The sequence below is a fragment of the Macrobrachium nipponense genome, chromosome 30 (genome assembly GCF_015104395.2).
Source record: "Macrobrachium nipponense isolate FS-2020 chromosome 30, ASM1510439v2, whole genome shotgun sequence".
In the NCBI taxonomy this organism is placed as follows: Eukaryota; Metazoa; Arthropoda; class Malacostraca; order Decapoda; family Palaemonidae; genus Macrobrachium; species Macrobrachium nipponense.
The window spans coordinates 16,770,757-16,789,150 of NC_087218.1; the positions used below are offsets into that span (position 1 = coordinate 16,770,757).

General features: G+C 36.8%; 1 protein-coding gene across 1 annotated transcript in view; it reads right to left on the reverse strand.

Annotated features, from left to right (window-relative positions):
- Positions 1-17,189, reverse strand: part of LOC135201982 (probable serine/threonine-protein kinase DDB_G0267514) — a 45,947-nt gene extending 28,758 nt beyond the window's left edge. The window contains exon 1 of the mRNA XM_064231258.1: positions 16,689-17,189. Within this exon, the coding sequence (XP_064087328.1) occupies positions 16,689-17,189 (501 nt within the window). The remainder of the gene's footprint in view (positions 1-16,688) is intronic.
- Positions 17,190-18,394: the final 1,205 nt, after the last annotated feature.

Sequence of the window (18,394 nt, forward strand, 5' to 3'; positions counted from 1 at the left end):
CCATTCCAAAGCAAGTGAAAACAGAGATAAGCAAGAAATGAAAAAGTGGGAAGGATATGGAAAATACAACTTCTACAGTAAAAATATAAAATGGTCAGAAAATAAATGAAGAATTAAACAAAGATTGGGATACATTTTCGTAAGTGATGACGTAAGGGTAAATACGGAGATATTATATAAAATATTGGAGAAAATAGTGGATAAATATATACCGAAGAAGAAAAGTAAACATCAGTCATGCATACCAGAAAATCAGAAAGTGGAAAAAAGGTCTTGCAAAAGAAAAAGAAAAAAATGCATGGAAAGTTATAGAGAACTAAAAAGTAAGATAGAAAATGCAGAACAAAAAACGATTATACAATCAAAAGAAATGAAAAACGGGACTTGGAAGAAAAAACCCTAATAAATATCAAGCAAAACCCCAAAACTATTATACTCATACGCGAAAAAGATGAATAAAAGAAGAATAGAAATAGGCCCTCTAAGAATTGAAGGGAGATAACGAATGAAAAAAGGAAATTTGCAACATACTGGCAGAACGATATAAGAGAGAATTCACCCCTAGAAATAGATAATGAAGATAATGATATAGAAGTAAGGGACGAAAATAGTGAATATTTAGCTGACATAGAAATTAATGAAGTGATATTGTGCAGGCAATTAATGAAATTAAAAATGGAGCTGCTGCAGGGCCTGATGGAGTTCCTGCTATTTTGTTAAAGAAAGTAGTTCATTCTATCGCAAAGCCACTTGCAATATTATTAAGACAAAGTGTAGATACAGGCAAGATTTATGATGAGCACAAATTATGCATATATCACCCCTACTTTCAAAAGTGGATCAAGACTAGAGACAAGTAATTATAGGCCTGTGAGTCTAATATCACATATTATGAAAGTGTATGAAAGGGTAATGAAGAAAAATATTATGAAACATTAATAAAAAATAATTTGTTTAATATAGGACAACATGGTTTCGTACCCGGAAAAAGTACACAAACCCAACTGTTAGTCCACCGTGAGAACATATTCAAAAATATGAAAAGCGGAAATGAAACAGATGTGGTTTATCTAGACTTTGCAAAAGCTTTTGACAAGGTAGACCATAATATATTAGCGAAGAAAATTAGAAAACACAATATCGTGGATAAAGTAGGAAGATGGTTAAAAGAATTTTTACACAACAGAAAACAGATAGTTATTGCAAACGATGAGAAATCGGATGAAGCCAAGGTAATATCCGGTGTGCCACAAGGTACGTGTTAGCTGCAAACTACTGTTTGTTATTATGATTGAAGACATAGACAGTAATGTTAAGGATTCGGTAGTGAGTAGTTTCGCTGATGACACAAGAATAAGTAGAGAAATTACTTGTGATGAAGATAGGAACGCTCTACAAAGAGACCTTAACAAAGTATAGATTGGGCAGAGGTAAATAGGATGGTATTTAACTCTGATAAATTTGAATCAATAAATTATGGAGACAGAGAAGGAAAGCTATATGCATATAAGGGACCTAATAATGAGACAATCACAAATAAGGAAGCAGTTAAAGACCTTGGTGTGATGATGAATGGGAACATGTTATGCAATGATCAAATAGCAATTCTTTTGGCAAACTGTAAAGCAAAAATGGGAATGTTGTTACGGCACTTCAAAACAAGAAAAGCTGAACACATGATTATGCTTTATAAAACATATGTTCGTAGTCCACTTGAATATTGCAATATGATATGGTACCCACACTATCAAAAGGATATTGCACAAATAGAGAGTGTACAAAGGTCCTTTACTGCTAGAATAGAAGAAGTTAAAGACCTTGACTACTGGGAAAGACTACAATCCTTAAAATTATATAGTCTAGAAAGGAGAAGAGAATGCTACATGATAATTCAGGCATGGAAACAGATAGAAGGAATAGCAGAAAACATCATGGAACTAAAAATATCAGAAAGAGCAAGCAGAGGTAGATTAATAGTGCCCAAAACTATAACCAGGAAAATAAGGAAAGCACACAGGACATTAATCCACTACGCACCAGCATCGATAATGCAGCGTCTATTCAATGCGTTGCCAGCTCATCTGAGGAATATATCAGGAGTGAGCGTAGATGTGTTTAAGAATAAGCTCGACAAATATCTAAACTGCATCCCAGACCATCCAAGATTGGAAGATGCAAAATATACCGGAAGATGTACTAGCAACTCTCTGGTAGACATTAGAGGTGCCTCACACTGAGGGACCTGGGGCAACCCGAACGAACTGTAAGGTCTGTAAGGTAAGGTCTCTCTCTCTCTCCAGTAACGTGGTTAGTTTATGTAAAATCTCTTGTTAGCTGGAAAAGAGTTACTGAGCATTCAATTGCGTTGTATACAGAAGGTGCTCATGGCAGCAGAAGCTGACACAACTATGAAGCCATGAAAGAGATTAGAGACTAAAAATAAAAAAAGACAAAAAAAAAAAAAAAAGTTTAATTTTAAGCTTTTTGTAAAGTTAAGTGTTACAGTTTTGTTAAAGTGTTTCGTAAAGATTAGTTTATGTTTTCCTAACATTTATCTATGTGTTTCTTAAAGTTAAGTGTATATATCTGCTGTTTGTCCTCCTCCTCTGTCGCCACTTTCGGAGATAGCCTCACTCGAAGGTAAGCTTCCACATTTTACTAACATATTAAAATCTGTTTTGAGCAAAAAGAGACATTTAATCAGATAATAACTTGTACAGACGAACCAATCATTTGTCTCATAAATCGTGATATTGTTCAACGACCCAACAGAATTCTCCCCACAAACCGCAGTCGCAGTTTGCACGCAAAATCTCGAGACGCATGCACCCTCGAATGTCCTTAGAGCGTGTAAAAAGACTTTGCTGGGATCTGAAATTTTAATCCTTCCCGACACTCTGAAATATAACGATTTCCGCGAACAAAACCCTATACATGGTTGACTCACAGCAACAAGTTAATCCTGTAATCCACAAAACCTATACATATAAATATTGCATTTTTTTTATTGTTGCTAATTTTTAATCACACCCAACCAGTCATTAGATGAATCTCTGCGTTATACTCTATCTAAAGTAATATCCGTAAAGTCATTCAAGCAGAGGTGATTCAGCAGAATTTTTTTTTAAATCTTTATCTGAATACCAGGATGTTTCTCCACTAGCGAGCGATCTCTGGGTGAATCGGATGTCATCGAACACAAAATACGGTCTAAGGACAAACATAAAGCTATATACGCACCTTCGTATAGACTCCCAATGAAATTTCAAAATAGAGATAAATGACGAAGTTGAAAAAATGTTAGCAATAGGAGTCATTAGGAAATCAATAGCCCATATAATTTTTCCTTCAAACATCATGCCAAAAAGATCGGACTTGGCGTAACGGTGTAGATTTCTGTTGCTTAAACAAGGAAACGATTTCCGATCGTTTTCCAGTGCCATTTACCGACGATATCTTATCTTTGTTAGTCAGAATAAATTTTTCACCAGCTTGGACTTACTTAAAGGCTTTCACCAGATACCATTTACCTAAGTGATTGTACCTCATACACCGTTTTCAGCACACTCAGGGGACATTATCAATTTTTACGTATGCCTCCGGCTTACGTTGCGCCCAATTACAATATAGTGTTTGAAGACTTTTAGGGATACCCTACATGCCTATATGGTTGGTCTTGTAATCTTTTCTAATACCTTAGAAGTACATTCATCATAAACTAGAGCTAGTGCTTCAGAGACAAAGACAAATAATCTCAGAGTAAAATATCTAAATGTGAGTTTTTAAAAACCGAACGTGTTTATCTAGGTTTTATGTGTCTAGTCAAGGTCTTAAAGTAGTCCATGGTAAGGTGTCGGCTATTCACAACTTTCCGGTACCTATTAACGTAAGGGGGATACAGCACTTTCGCGCCGTAGTGGGTATTACAATTGTATGTAAATATGTAACTCTTCAATCATGACAGCTCCTTCAACAGATCTTACGAAGAAGGGCGTAGATTTATTATGGTCTGAAAAGCATCAACAGGCGTTCGATATCTTAAAATTGAAATTATGCAGTTCACTTATCTTAAAAATCCTGATTTAAATAAGGAATTTTTTTTTATTGCAACAGACGCCTCAGACCATGGGGTACTACTTCAGCAATATGATAACAGTTCTTCCCTATAGCTTTTTTATTCACGTAAACTAAAGCCCTCTGAAAGTAAATATGCATTAATACGCAAGGAAGGGCTAGGTATCGTTAATTCACTGGTACATTTTAAGTTCATAATCTACGGCAATCCTGTTAAAGTCCTCACTGACCATAAGTCACTTACCGAGTTTTTCAAAGGCTTTAATCACAGTCCCAAAAGAACTCAGCGGCATATGATCATTCAGGTCTTTGGAGCCAAGTTAAGATATCTACCTGGGAAAGCAATTATCATAGCTGACGAATTATCCCGCAATCCCGCACCATACTGCAAAGAACCATTAATTGGACTAAAAGATATAGAAACATCCGTGCCTATTGTTAAACCGTATCTAAACAAGAAAATTCTTTAACCCAAGAGATCGCGAGCATTGAATATCTGGGTTGGAGCGCCGAACTGTTACAAACTGAACAAAACAAGGGTCAACAGCAATAAGCAAAACAATAAAACACTTCGAACGGAAACAAGAGTCAGCAGACGCTAAGCAAAACAATAAAACACTTCGAAACGGAAACAGGGTCAGCAGCTAAGCAAAACAATAACACTTCGAACGGAAACCCTAAAGCAAAAGTATATTTAAAGTATGTGTATCAGAATTATGTAATCAAATGTAATATTATATGTAGGTCCGTGACGAGGAAAACCCGAAGAACACAGCAGGTGACTAACGACCAGGTAGTAGTAATAATCTCTTTCATACCAATCGTCCTAAACTGGTTGCATTCCGTCATCCAGGGTTCCCTACTATGTCACAGAAAGCCAAATCACTATTTTTACTGGCTACAATGCTTACAGATATAAAAAGCACATAACTAATTGTAACACGTGTCATGAAAACAAGGGATACACTAAGACACCTGTCAGTTTAGGGGCCTATCCTGTGCCAAATCAATCCTTGAAAGAATATACGTAGAATTATTAACAGAATTACGAGTCTGACAGAGGGAATAAACACTTCTTAGTGTTAATAGTTCTCCTTGACATGTTATATAGAATTAATAGCACTAAAAACAAACACCGCAATTGAGTGCGTTAGGAATATTTATGAGTGCTAAATCAGTAAACATGGAATTCAACACATAATAATCTGTGACTCGGGTGGTGTAAATCAATAATCTCCTTAACTCGTGTGTATTGTCCTTTCCATTAAGAAACCAATAATATATTTTATTCACCCAGAGTCAATCGTTTGGTAGAATAACGGATAATTAAATAGGAAGTGTCAATGTCTTACGAGTTACAACTCGTGATAACGACCAGGTAGTAGTAATCTCTTTCATACCAATCGTCCTAAACTGGTTGCATTCCGTCATCCAGGGTTCTCTATTATGTCACAGAAAAGCCAAATCCACTATTTTAAACTGGCCTACAATGCTTACAGATATAAAAAGCACATAACTAATTGTAACACGTGTCATGAAAACAAGGGACACACTAAGACACCTGTCAGTTTAAAGGCCTATCACGTGCCAAATCAATCCTTGAAAGAATACACGTAGAATTATTAACAGAGTTACGAGTCTGACTGAGCAAATAAACACTTCTTAGTGTTAATAGTTCCCTTGACACGTTATATAGAATTAATAGCACTAAAAAAACAAACACTGCAATTGAGTGCACTAGGAATATTTATGAGTGCTAAATCAGTAAACATGGAATTCAACACATGATAATCTCTGACTCGGGTGGTGTAAATCAATAATAATCTCCTTAACTCGTTGTGTGAATTCCTTTCCATAAGAAAACCAATACCATATTTTATCACCCAGAGTCAATCGGTTTGGTAGAATAAGAAATAAATAAGAAAGTGTCAATGTTTTACGAGTTACATTCGTGATATTGGATCCGAACTGGATTATAGCGGTTCTCGCGGTTTTAAATACCTTTATCATTCATATCTTGTATCTATAGAAATGATACCGCAAGTAGCCTGATACGGTACGCTGCTAGAACACTTTTCCACATATTCAAGCCAACCATTAATTTATCAAATATATATAAAAAAAATTATATAAATAAATAAATAAAAAGTATGGATACAAGTGGATTCGACATAATACACTACGTAAGAAGTCGGAAGGGTTACAAATTATAATAAAAAAGGAATCACAATAAAATCAATAAGCAAAAGGTAACCATAGGTTAATAAAATATCCAAATATATATGCGTAAAGATTTGAACGCTTTAGTTTAGTAGTCCATTCAGTATTCTAGGGATATTAATGACAAATAAGCTAAAAGTTCAAACACATATCAAAACCTACTGATATATTGTCTGTCCCGGTGATTTATATTTGTAGTCAATGGAAATAAAAAGAAAAAAAATAAAATAAACAAATAAAAGAGATTTTAAAGTCAGGAAGTCTAAAAGTGAAAATGTTTATCTATGCGAATAATCTTATACAGGGCAAATAATATATATAGAATTTGTAAAAAACCTTTTCATTAGTTTGAATAAGGAATATCTAATTTAACATAATTACATTTATTTTTACAATCATGCAGATTTCCAACATGAAACTAATATTATATTGTTCAATTTTGGTACTGCTTTTTCAGACATTCTTCTCGTGTGGGTGGAGTACTAAAACAAAAAACAAAAAATACCTAAAGTCGTATTTATACAGCAAGTAACGTAACTCTTAGCTGGCTGAGAGCAATCTCCTGCAGGTGACGACGTCATCGTTGCCGAAATCATCATTGTTCCTTCTAACCTCAATAAACCGCTTGCAAGCAGGTTGGCTGGAGAGAGGAATGCTTAGCTCATGAACTTCACATGTGGTTCATGGTTCAGAGCCGTAACTTATTCTTATCCGTGTGTGCAATACAACTTTAGTTAAGGAATTGCAATCGTTTTAAAATTAAATGAACAAAATAAGCAAACAGAATTTCTATAACATCAAAATGAATTAATTTTTTTCTGAACCTCATAGACAATTAGAGTCAATAAACCAGCTTATGATATTGGTAAACGGACATTTAGAAGTATCAGGTCATTGATATGAAAAGTTTACTTGCAACATTAGGCTATTACAATTCAAGTAAATCACATTCATGGGAAAATATCACATTTTTTCTTGAAAAACCCAGTTTATATAGAAATTAGTTACATAGTGGGTTCTTTCATAGCATCCCTCCCATGCCTAAAAAATTAACCTCAGAGGATACGAGCGAGAAAATTGAATATGAACCTTTTTGTTAAGAGCACATAGGATCAGATTTTATCACAGCTTAATTTTAGTAAGCATAGAGAATTACAGAATCATGATTAATATTCTCTTTGACTCTTATGTTGCCTGGCAATCTTACCAATAGCTCCGTTTCCCACTTCTTTGTCTGGTAACTTAATACCAGTAATATCGAATTTCTTTGGGATTCGTATTGATGTCTGTTCATTTTATAATTATGGATATTTTTTACAGTCATCAGAGACCTGGATAGGTTCACTCATTGTTATAATGCCAAGGATAAAAAAGTTTTGTACAGTTGACTCTTTGAATTCCATAAAATATCAGCGAATTCATGTGGGTTAAGTCTGGTTCTTAATGGCTTCTCCCTCCCGTATTTGGATGTTGTCTGAATTTACTTTGCCCTTGTGGCAAATATAATTTCACTTACAGGCTGCTTAACGGAACCTGGTTACAGTATCCTGCAGTACGAGAGTTTCACATCGCACACCCGAACAGATCGTCTACAACTTCAAAAAATCGTTCGTCGCTGCGGACGACTGCAGTAAAGTATCAACCGCCTACAATGTGAAAGGGAATAAGCACCATCATAAGTGAAGCTTATTTCGTAGACTTCTTGGACCGACACCCGTATCCTGTCGTTAATCTCGCAATTGACTACAAAGGGACATACTTCCGACAATTACGACCAAGAGGATATTCAACTCTACGTTGCTGGCACAGGACTCGTGCTGGGGATGATTTTATTCATCGCGAACGTATTCGTAAGGCATAGGATGCAGAGAACAAGTATGAGCGCAAAATAGAACGTTGGACCCTGCCCAGGCAATTCCCTTTGTTTTTAACCATTTGGAATTGGCCATTTCATTTGGCTATAGGTGGTTGTCTGGAACTGTGTAATGGACGAAAAGTTGTTCAAAACACTAGAATGTGCAGTGGGTATTACCTCGGTCATGTATCCTATATATTAAAGTATCATGTATCCTATATATTATATATAAAATTATCATAAATAACAGAATCGAAATATATCATAAATAACAGAATCGAAATATATCTGTGCATGTACGCACTAGGAATCTATTTAAAGTGCACCTAGATTAATCACTTAGATTAGTCATTTATGTTAATCAGTTGTATTAAGTGCACATATATTGATCATAATTATATGAATCCATATACATATGTATAAATAAATCAGGTAGCCTATACTCAATCTGTTACCTTTTATCTTCCCAATAACTGTAGTTATATATGAGTTAGTATATGGATTAATGAACCAGTTATATAAAAGTTAGCATAAAAATCAATGAATCCGTTAGCATAAAAATGAATAATTTTTATCACTTCATATATGAATTTTTATCAGTTAAAATATGATTTTTATCATGTTAATCTTTATTCTATGCAATTATCAGAGTACATTAGTATTTTCTGTAGCATATGTATCTTAAAGAGATGAAGTGAAAAACTGTATCAGTATATATCATGTGATCACTATTATTTACGAATATCATCATATGCATATTATGTTTTATATCTTATTACTTGAATCTGTATTTGTGTACGCCATGAAAAAAATTTTTTTTTACTTCTAAGTATTTTCTATATATCTATATATATTCACCATAATGTCTGTATCACACTCCTATAAGTCAAATGCAAGTCAAGCTTGAGTAATATTCAGTGGTTGGTTTTGTAGCTGACCGAGCTTTTATGTAAGTGATTACTAATAATATATGGAATGTTATTCCATATATATATAAAAAACAAACTAAAGAGGTCAACCAGATTGCTTGCAGGAATGTGATCAGACCAGAGACAATAAAGTATGCTAAGATGACATACATAATAAAGTAGGCTAAGATGACATGCCGTCACCTGTGGTCCTTCATTTGTTTTGAAAACATTAGTCCAAGCTTCCTGCTTGAGACAACTACCGCGACCTATAATTCAAACGGCCTACGTGATTTGTAATCTGTATGTATGTTCATATGTTCGAGCTACTGTCTGCTTCCTTTATGATTTGTAACTGAGATGGTAGTCAGAACAGAATTAGTCATCATCATTGGCAGAAGCGATCAAGCCATCGTCATTAAAAGACCTGTACAATCCTGTCTGATATTCATCATGTAATCTCAGAAGAATAGATGTATTTTTTATACTTCGTGTTTTCTACTAGAACCCTCACATCAGAAAGAAGATATCATCATGAGTTTAACACATCGTCGTCTTAAACAGAGAAGATACTGACTTCGTAAGTTATCAGCAAACACCCAAGACACTCCAATGAGTATGGAAGCGCATAACCAACCGACTTAGCGTTAGATTATCGCAAGACTAACATTACCTCATAGGGCGCCTTATTATACAAGGCAACAGCCCTATCACATACGTACGTATGTACGTACAGTATTTCTTGTATACCATGTACACTAATACACTTTATTTACAGGTACATTGTCATGGTAATTGCTTTATAGCAACGAATTACAAGTTTAAGGAAAGGAAAATGCTTCTTCGAGAAGTTCTGCAGCACAGAGGCTTGTGCGCGTGTGTTGGAGGCGCCTGCTCTCATGATGGTTCTAGAATCGGCAGGAGTGTTATGGAACTTGACTGACGTGTCGTGAGAAAAGCTGCGATTTCTGATGCAATACATCGAGATTCTTCTAAATTGTTCCCGTAATCTCGGGAGCCTGTGACGTTTGCTGGTAAGCCACGCCCCCAGATTGCCGTATAAATACGACTGACGAAGTAGGAGGGAGAGAGATCATCAGTAAGAGTCACAGATCAGATCATCAGTAAGTCACAGATCAGATCTTCAGTGAGAGCTCAGCAGCAGAGATCAGAGATCATCAGAGAGAGATAAGAGAAGAAGAAACAGACAAAGGATCAGAGAGGAAAAAGGCGCTCGTGAATTTGATCGGATTCTGGTCAAGTCGTCAGGGAGTGGACGAGCGAAGCATTTCGACGCAGAGCAAGACTTCAGAGAAGAAACGTTCTGCAAGAGGTTTTGAGTTCCTGCCCTTCGAGTATCAAGAATAGACATTATTTTCAACAAAATACGGAGTCAAGAAGATGTCTGCAATTGCAGTTCTCCTTTGTGAAGCCATAGCTTCGAGTCGCAAAACTGGCCGGCAAGTACTTTCATTACCCCACCGCTTCTCCAGTTCACGCATTGTAAGATTTTGCCTTTTTTATGTGAATAGGAGATACCATTCTGCATTTATCTTTGTTAGTAAGCTTGTAAATAAACCTTTGTTCTGTTAGTGTTTCTTTCTATATTTGTATCCCCAGTTTCAACTGTTGGTGCTGAATTCTTTTTGTTTATCATTATATCGAACTTGGAGCGGACCTCTCCCGGGCCGTAACATACATACATATTAGTAATTCATGTTCCGTGTTTTCGCTTTCGAGATCCAGATGACAAGAAAGAGAACTTTTTTTCCTTCGGTACGAAGGCAGGAGAAATATCCAGAGTTCATGAAAAGTAGGAGTGATGGAGATGTTTTAATCTTGATTACTTCTTTGCCTTTTATTCGGTCTCTTGATTTACTTCTTTTGCCTTTTATTCGGCTTCTGCTCTCTCTCTCTCTCCTCTCTCTCCTCTCTCTCTCTCCTCTCTTCTCTCTCTTCTCCTCTCTCTCTCTCTCTTCTTTCACAATGCAATATTTTTTATGTGGCAATTCTCTGCTATGGAAGACAGCTTCCAGTTTGCTTCCAGTGAATATTTGCTCAAGAAAAATTATGATATTTTGGATGTTCTGTTACAGTTGACATTCTGTTCGGTACTTCAGTTGGAAGATAAATGAACCTTTATTTCGAGACTGAGTAGCCCCAAACAGCAATTTCACTGAAATCGACTAATTCATAGGCCTATTTCATGTCGCAGGAACCTTAACATCCTATAATACTTGATTCAATAATTCACAGCTTCTCTATCTATCGAGACTCGATGTGGTCCATTGCTGCTTGCTCTAGAGTTAAGACTCGATGCAAGCATTTTGTTATTATTATTATTTATCACTAGGCACAGGTGTCGACCCAATAATTCGACCATCTTTCACCCGGGCTGTCAACCAGCATGAAGGAAGCAGATGGAAAACTTCAGGTGATGATCTTGCATTTCAGGGGATTTCGAAATGCAGAATTCGGTGTTTGAGAGGAGCATTGATACATTTGAATATCCTGTTTATTACCATAATGTGCACTCAAAGTCTGGCGTATAGAAGCAATTTTTGAATGATAATATTCATAATCTACTTCAAGTTTGTAATAATTTGGGCACCAAACAGTAGAGAATTATTGTGATGTAGATTTTGTAAACAAAACTTTGGCCTGCTTCGTAAGGAGAATGTTTGTCAATATTCAGACAGATAAGTGGATTGATTTGGATGCCTTCCTCCCCCCTCCAAAGAATTTTAGGGCGGGGGAGGGGGAAGAGGAGGGTGTCTTAGTATATTGCCAGGTGTGTTAGGGCAGTGCAGGTAGCACCAAGGGAGAAAGTTCGTAAGGGGGCAGTCCCACCAGTTCGTCACAGCGAGCCCATCGGGTTTCTGTTGTTAATATATTGTCTATTGTCTTGTCTCTCTCTCACCCTTTGGAACCATGACTTTCTTCTCATTCTTCTTCTTCTCCTTCTTCCCGAAATTTTGTTAAACTTGACTTCCTCCTCCCCCCCCCCCCCCCCTCTCTCTCTCTCTCTCTCTCTCTCCTCCTTCCAAGCGGTTCCTTAAGGAATGCGACAGATCCAGTTGAGAACTGAAGGATCTCTTCCACGGAAGGACCACCGACCTAGAGTCCTAAAGGACCTCTCTCCTGCAAAAGTCAACCCAGTGGCTGAAGGATCAACAGGAATTATTATAAATGATAAAGATTAATTATGTTGATCTGGGATTTGAAAGCCAAAGGACTAATTGAATGAGAATGAATCTTCTTAAGAGAGTAATACAATTAGTGTGGTATTTATTACCTTTTAGAATTAATGTTAATTACGCTTGTCTGGAAGGTTAAATCCGAAGGACTAATTGAGAATTTATCTCCTTTGGATTGAAATATTATTTTAGTATTTATCTTTGCCATTTTAATTTTACGTATAATTTCTGAGAATTTATGTTCCTTGAGATGAAAATGTTATTGTGGTATTCATATTCTCTTACAATATCATTTTCATAAATAATTTCTCTCCAGTTATCAGTCTCCACTCTACCTCCATCTCCATCCCTTCGTACCACTGCCTCCATCTTCCTTGTATTAGGGAGAGTCAAAGTCAAAGTCAAAGTCAAATTCTTTATTCCACTAAAAATGGCTATTACATAATTTTTACTCTTTCTTGAGTAACACAGGTCTATTCATAGTTTTATAAAGAGTTTTTACATAATAAACAGTACTCATTATCACAGGACTTGCAACTAGTATACAGGTGGCATATTGCAATACAATATCTCTGATATCAATAAAAACGGAAATGCAATAAAAATTTTCGACTCTATGCAACAGAAATGCAGTAAGATAGACAACATATAATGATATAGGCATAAAATGAATACGATCCTTAAAAACAATCAAGTGAAAACTTTCAAATCAGTAAAATAATAATTGGCTAATTCTCATAAAAGATAAAGTAAACAGAGTTTACAACCAAAGATAAAATTTCACAACCTTTATTCGGTATAGAAGAGAATACTTCTAAAGCTCCTAAAACTTATGACAGTGATGAGAACCTAAGGTTAAAAATGAAGAGTTTCTCATTTTTGGAGTAAGTGTGCAATCAAATGAGATTTAAAAGAAGATATGGTTTCGCGCTGCTTGATATCAGCAGGCAGACGGTTCCAGAACGGACCACACACCTAGACGCCTCGCTCCCGTATTGGTGAAAGTTCTCGGAACAGATAAGTGATCCTGGTGCCTCGTGTTAATGTTCTCAGTACGATTCTGGCCTACCGTTGGCAAGGAAAAGAGCCATTCTGGCAGAAGTTTTTTATTGCTGATTTTGTAGATCAAGAGGCATATATCGTAAAAAGTACTTCTGCTCCATTCGTAGCCAATTCAGTTTTTTCAAATATTGGAGTAACATGGTCATGTTTTCGGGCACCTCCAACGGCGACCTTTGCGGCAAAATTTTGTATTTTCTTGACCCTTTCCAACTGGGTTTTATTGGTCGAACCCCAGACCCGCAAGCGTAGTTCAGGACACCTCAGTACCAACGACTGTACCACCATGACTCGACAGTCTGGCTCAAATCTATCACTCACTCTGTTAAGATATAACAGGATGCCAGTTACCTTTTTGCGTAGTTCGTCAATATGTAAATTAAAAGTCATGCTACAATCATGAAACTCCCAGGTTTTCAACTGAGTGCGACGGAACAAGTGTCACATTACTGAATTTTATGTTCGTGTTCTCCGGGATGCGAGAGATATACTGTCTTGATCCAAAGAAAATGACCTGGGTCTTGCCTTCGTTAAGTAATAGGCCGTTACTATTAAATTAATATTTTGCAATAGTCAATATATTTTCGGCTCTCTTTATCAAATCATCGAGCTTTTCAAGTCCCCAGTCAGCAAAATCTGTTATTTATCGTCAGCATAAATAACAAGAAGTCCATCCCGTATATGTTGTGGTAGATCATTGATATAGATAAAAAACAGCAATGGGCCCAAAATCGACCCCTGGTGTACACCAAAAGATATCTCCTCAGGAGAGGATAGAATTGAATCAACACGAACAGATTGGAAGCGATTGCTCACATAATTTTCGAACCAAAAAGAGTCGACATTGACTTTAGCTAATTTATTTATTAGAATCTGATGATTAACGTTGTCAAACGCTTTGGATAGATCTAATAATAACAGGAGAGATAATTTCTTATTTTCTAAATTTCATATATTTTATTGGTAACTGTAAGTAGCGCAGTTTCTGTTGAAAGATTGGGTCTAAAACCATGTTGCTCGTTAACTAGTAAATTATTTGAGTCAAGGTAAGACATCAGTTGAATGGCAATTATTTTCTCGAGTATTTTTGAGATGACAGGTCTATAATTTCCAACGTTTTCAGTGTCTCCACTTTTGTAAACGGGAACTACGTAAGGATGTTTCCAAAGGTCAGGGTAGTTACCTGTAACAATTGAGGCGTTGACAATAACAAGAATGTAGAATATTGCAACGGACAGAGAGTCAATCAAAAATCGAAACGGAATTCCGTCAGAACCACAAGAGTTTTTGGGTTTCAGATGTTTTATTACAAGAATCAGAGTGTCCATATCAACTGGCTGAGGTCGGAATTTATTTATTGTAAATAATGATGTAGAGGGCTGATCATAATGGAGTTGATTGTTATTGCAGATATTTTCTTGTGATCTGGCGTACGTTTCCCTTCCTATATTGGCAAATATTGATTAAAATCATCTGCTCTCTTCTGAGCATCAATGTCTGTGGTTTCAAGTGATCCCCCAGGAGGAGACTTTTTGTTCGGAGGTATTATTTTATGATGACATTCCATGTTCCTCATATTACCCTTACATTTGGAGAATTCTTCCTTATAATAATTTTTCTTCTTATTAGACAGCATTGTCTTAACGTGTTTCTTTTCCCTTTTGTAACTACTTTCAACATTTAGTTCTTTATTTTAAGTTCCTTTAGTATATTGTCTCTAGATCTCATTGCATCTTTAATTTCGGTGTCGATCCAAGGAGCAGGCGGGTGTCTCATTACCTTCGTAATAAAAGGAGCACAGACGTCCAAACATTTCACAAAAGTAACGTTAAAAACATGGACCTGATAGTGTACATCATCAGTAAATAAAATTGTATTTAAGGAACAGCAGTCATTTAAGAGAAGTTCACAGAGGTAATTCTGCGAATAATTCTTGAGACAACGCAATGTCCTTAACAGTTGGAGGGCGCTTTTCTTTTCTGATTTATATTTGTAGTTAAAAGTTCATGATCACCAACTGAGCAAGGCAAGACATCAGAATGTACAACGAAATTAGGTTTATTGGTAATAATTAGATCCAAGAGAGTTGAGGAGGTCGTTGTAATACGAGTTGGTTTTGTTGCCAATTGGCTCAAGTGGAAGGTTTTAATAATGTTGCCCATTCTATTATTTGGGGAAGAGGAGGGTTATCACTGAAGTCACCTAGAATTAAGAGAGGTTTGTTTCTCAAGCGCATGGATCCAAACACATCACAAAGATAATCATAGCTATCGTTTAGGGCATGGGGATGACGGTATACACAGCCTATGATAAAGGCGGGAAATTTATTATATTGAACTGACATCCAAAGATCCTCGATATGCCGTGGTCTCACGAGTTCAGGTGTCAGTAGCTTCACCCTCAAATGGCGTCTAACATGGATACACACTCCCCCACCTCTCCCCCCATCACTACGATAGATAGAGAACTCGGGGATTTCAATGAAATTGTTATGTATTTCTGGTAAAAGCCACGATTCACTTATACACATGATATCAACATTCCTGTTATTTGTTAAGAATTCGACATCATCAAAATGACCTAAGAGGGATTGTGCGTTTATATGCTCAACGGTAAGTCGATCTGTTGGAGTGTCATGACAGGAGGAAGTAATTGCTAATCCCTATCTTGACATAATCTTGTTTTGTGTCCATACCCCTTACAACCTGTTACATCTAATCCTACGATAAAACTGGCATTGAAAAAGAGCATGACCGAGTTCACCGCAGTTATAAACAATGGCGACGTCGCGATAGATTTACTGCTTCATCTGTCTGAGTTTGCCCGTATTTATAACCGCAAAATTAGTAGCCGAGTTTCTTCGCCACGCCTCACCCGAAGAAGAGCTGTGACGGCCATGATGATCACCCTCAATAGAAAATTGGCTATTTCTTCTTCCACTTCCACCTCGTTGTACTGTAAAACGTCTTCGTGTTATGGTATTTTGGTAACTCAAGTCCGTATTTCTGAATCTCGGCGCTCTGCTTCCTTCCATGTGTGTTTGGGAGTATCCTCTGTTGTTTGCAACACCTTGAGAGCCTTCAGAAAATGGGGCAATTACTTCTTGACGCGTAATAGTGTCCCAATTGTCATTTAGTTTGAAGAAGGGACATTTTCTAGAGATGATATTTAGCAATCTGATGACCCCTAGCCTGTTGAGGAAATTGCCTTGGCTCCCACTGTTGACATGCAGGCACATTTGATCAATTTCACCCGTTCCAAGTCTAAATTGTAAATTTGTTTTGATCACCGATATCTCATTTTTTTTTCACTCCAAGCTGCAAGTTGATTGTTGAAGTTGTTTATAATTTCATCAAACTCTTGGACTCTCAGTACCGGTGCAAGTTCACATATGTGAATGACCATGTCCTCGTTTATCTGCTTCAGACTCGCAACAAGAGAACCAAGTCTATCAAAAATATCTTCTAGCGGATTTGTATCCAGTATATCTTGAAGACCGCAGTAAAGAATGCAATATTTTGGGGCCCACTGAAGTTTTTCCGAAATCCAACATTTGATGAGGTCGATGTTTGCTTCCTTTATGGTTCGGACTGAGCATTCAGTTTTCAAATCAGATGTTCGAATCGCAGTAAGGTTAGTATCTCCCAAAGGAAGGGTTCCCTCAGTTGGAGAACAGGTAGGTCCATGAAATGCATCTGGTGCCTGATGATTTGCAGCTGCTTTCTGAAATTGCTCCACCTTCTCTTCTAGCGATGAGAGGCGATCGTTCAGTTTATTGATCGTGACATGAGCAGCTTTAAGTAGCTCATTTAATTCATCAATTTCAAGGTCTCGAATATTTAGTTTGGTGGAAGGGGGAATGGGAAGATTATACATAGTTAACAAAGATTTAGAGAGAGAGAGAGAGAGAGAGAGAGAGAGAGAGAGAGAGAGAGAAGAGAGAGATGTAAGTACCTATATAAAAACTACCAATGTATGTGTGTATGTGTGTTACAGAAAGAGAGAGAGTTACAAGGATTAGGATGTCTCAAAGACTGGTTCGTCCATCCTAAGAGGAGACATCATGTGCTCACCTATCTAGAGCAGGTTTTACTGTGCATTCAGTGTCCTCCTAATGATTTTGTCTAGCTTTCTTTTAAACTCTGCCACACTGTTGCTGTTGACAACTTCTGGTGGCAGTTTATTCCATGTGTCACATATTTTGTATGTAAAGAAGTTCCCACAGTGGGATGTGTTGTATCTCTTCAGTTCTAGTTTTCATCCATTATTTCTTGTCTGGTTTTCGTTTAACGTAAATAGGTTACTGTCTACTTAGTACTTTTGTTATGCCTTTCAGCATTTTGAATGTCTATTAGTTGTCCTCGCAATCGTCGTGTTTCTAAGCCATACATGTTCAGGCTCTCTAGTCATCTTTGGTAACCCAGTTGCCTGATGGATGGAATTAACTTTGTGGCTCTTGCTTGTACCCCTTCTAATCTATTTATGTCCTTTCTTAGTGTTGGTGACCAAAACTGTACCGTATATTCAAGATGAGGTATAACTATTGATGTGTAGAGCTGCAGCACCGTTTCCTTGTTTCTGTATTTGAACTGCCTTTTTATGTATCCCACTAGTTTCTGTGCCTTCTTTTCAGCTTTTATTCACTGTTTTGTGGATTTTAAGTTCTTGGTAATAATGGCTCCAAGGTCTTCTTGTTCTACACGATTTATGTCATTCTGTCTCTGGGTCTGCTGCATTTGCACCTAGTTTGGTGTCGTCTGCAAATCTGGCTATCCTGCTGGTTAATCCTACATCAGAGTCATTAATATAAATAAAAAAACAAGAGCGGGCCAAGGACTGAACCCTGAGGAACTCCGCTTGTCACATCTGCCCATTGTGATTAAAGCTCTAACTTTTGTCATTAGTTTCTTGTGTGGGACTTTGTCAAAGGCCTTTTGGAAATCTAAGTAGAGTATATCTATTGCTCTACTACTGTCGTAAATACCAGGCATGTTATGAAAAATTCCAATGGTTTGATAGGCAGGATCGGTTTTGTCTGAAACCGTGTTGGCAGTTTAACAACAAGTTGTTTCTATTAATGT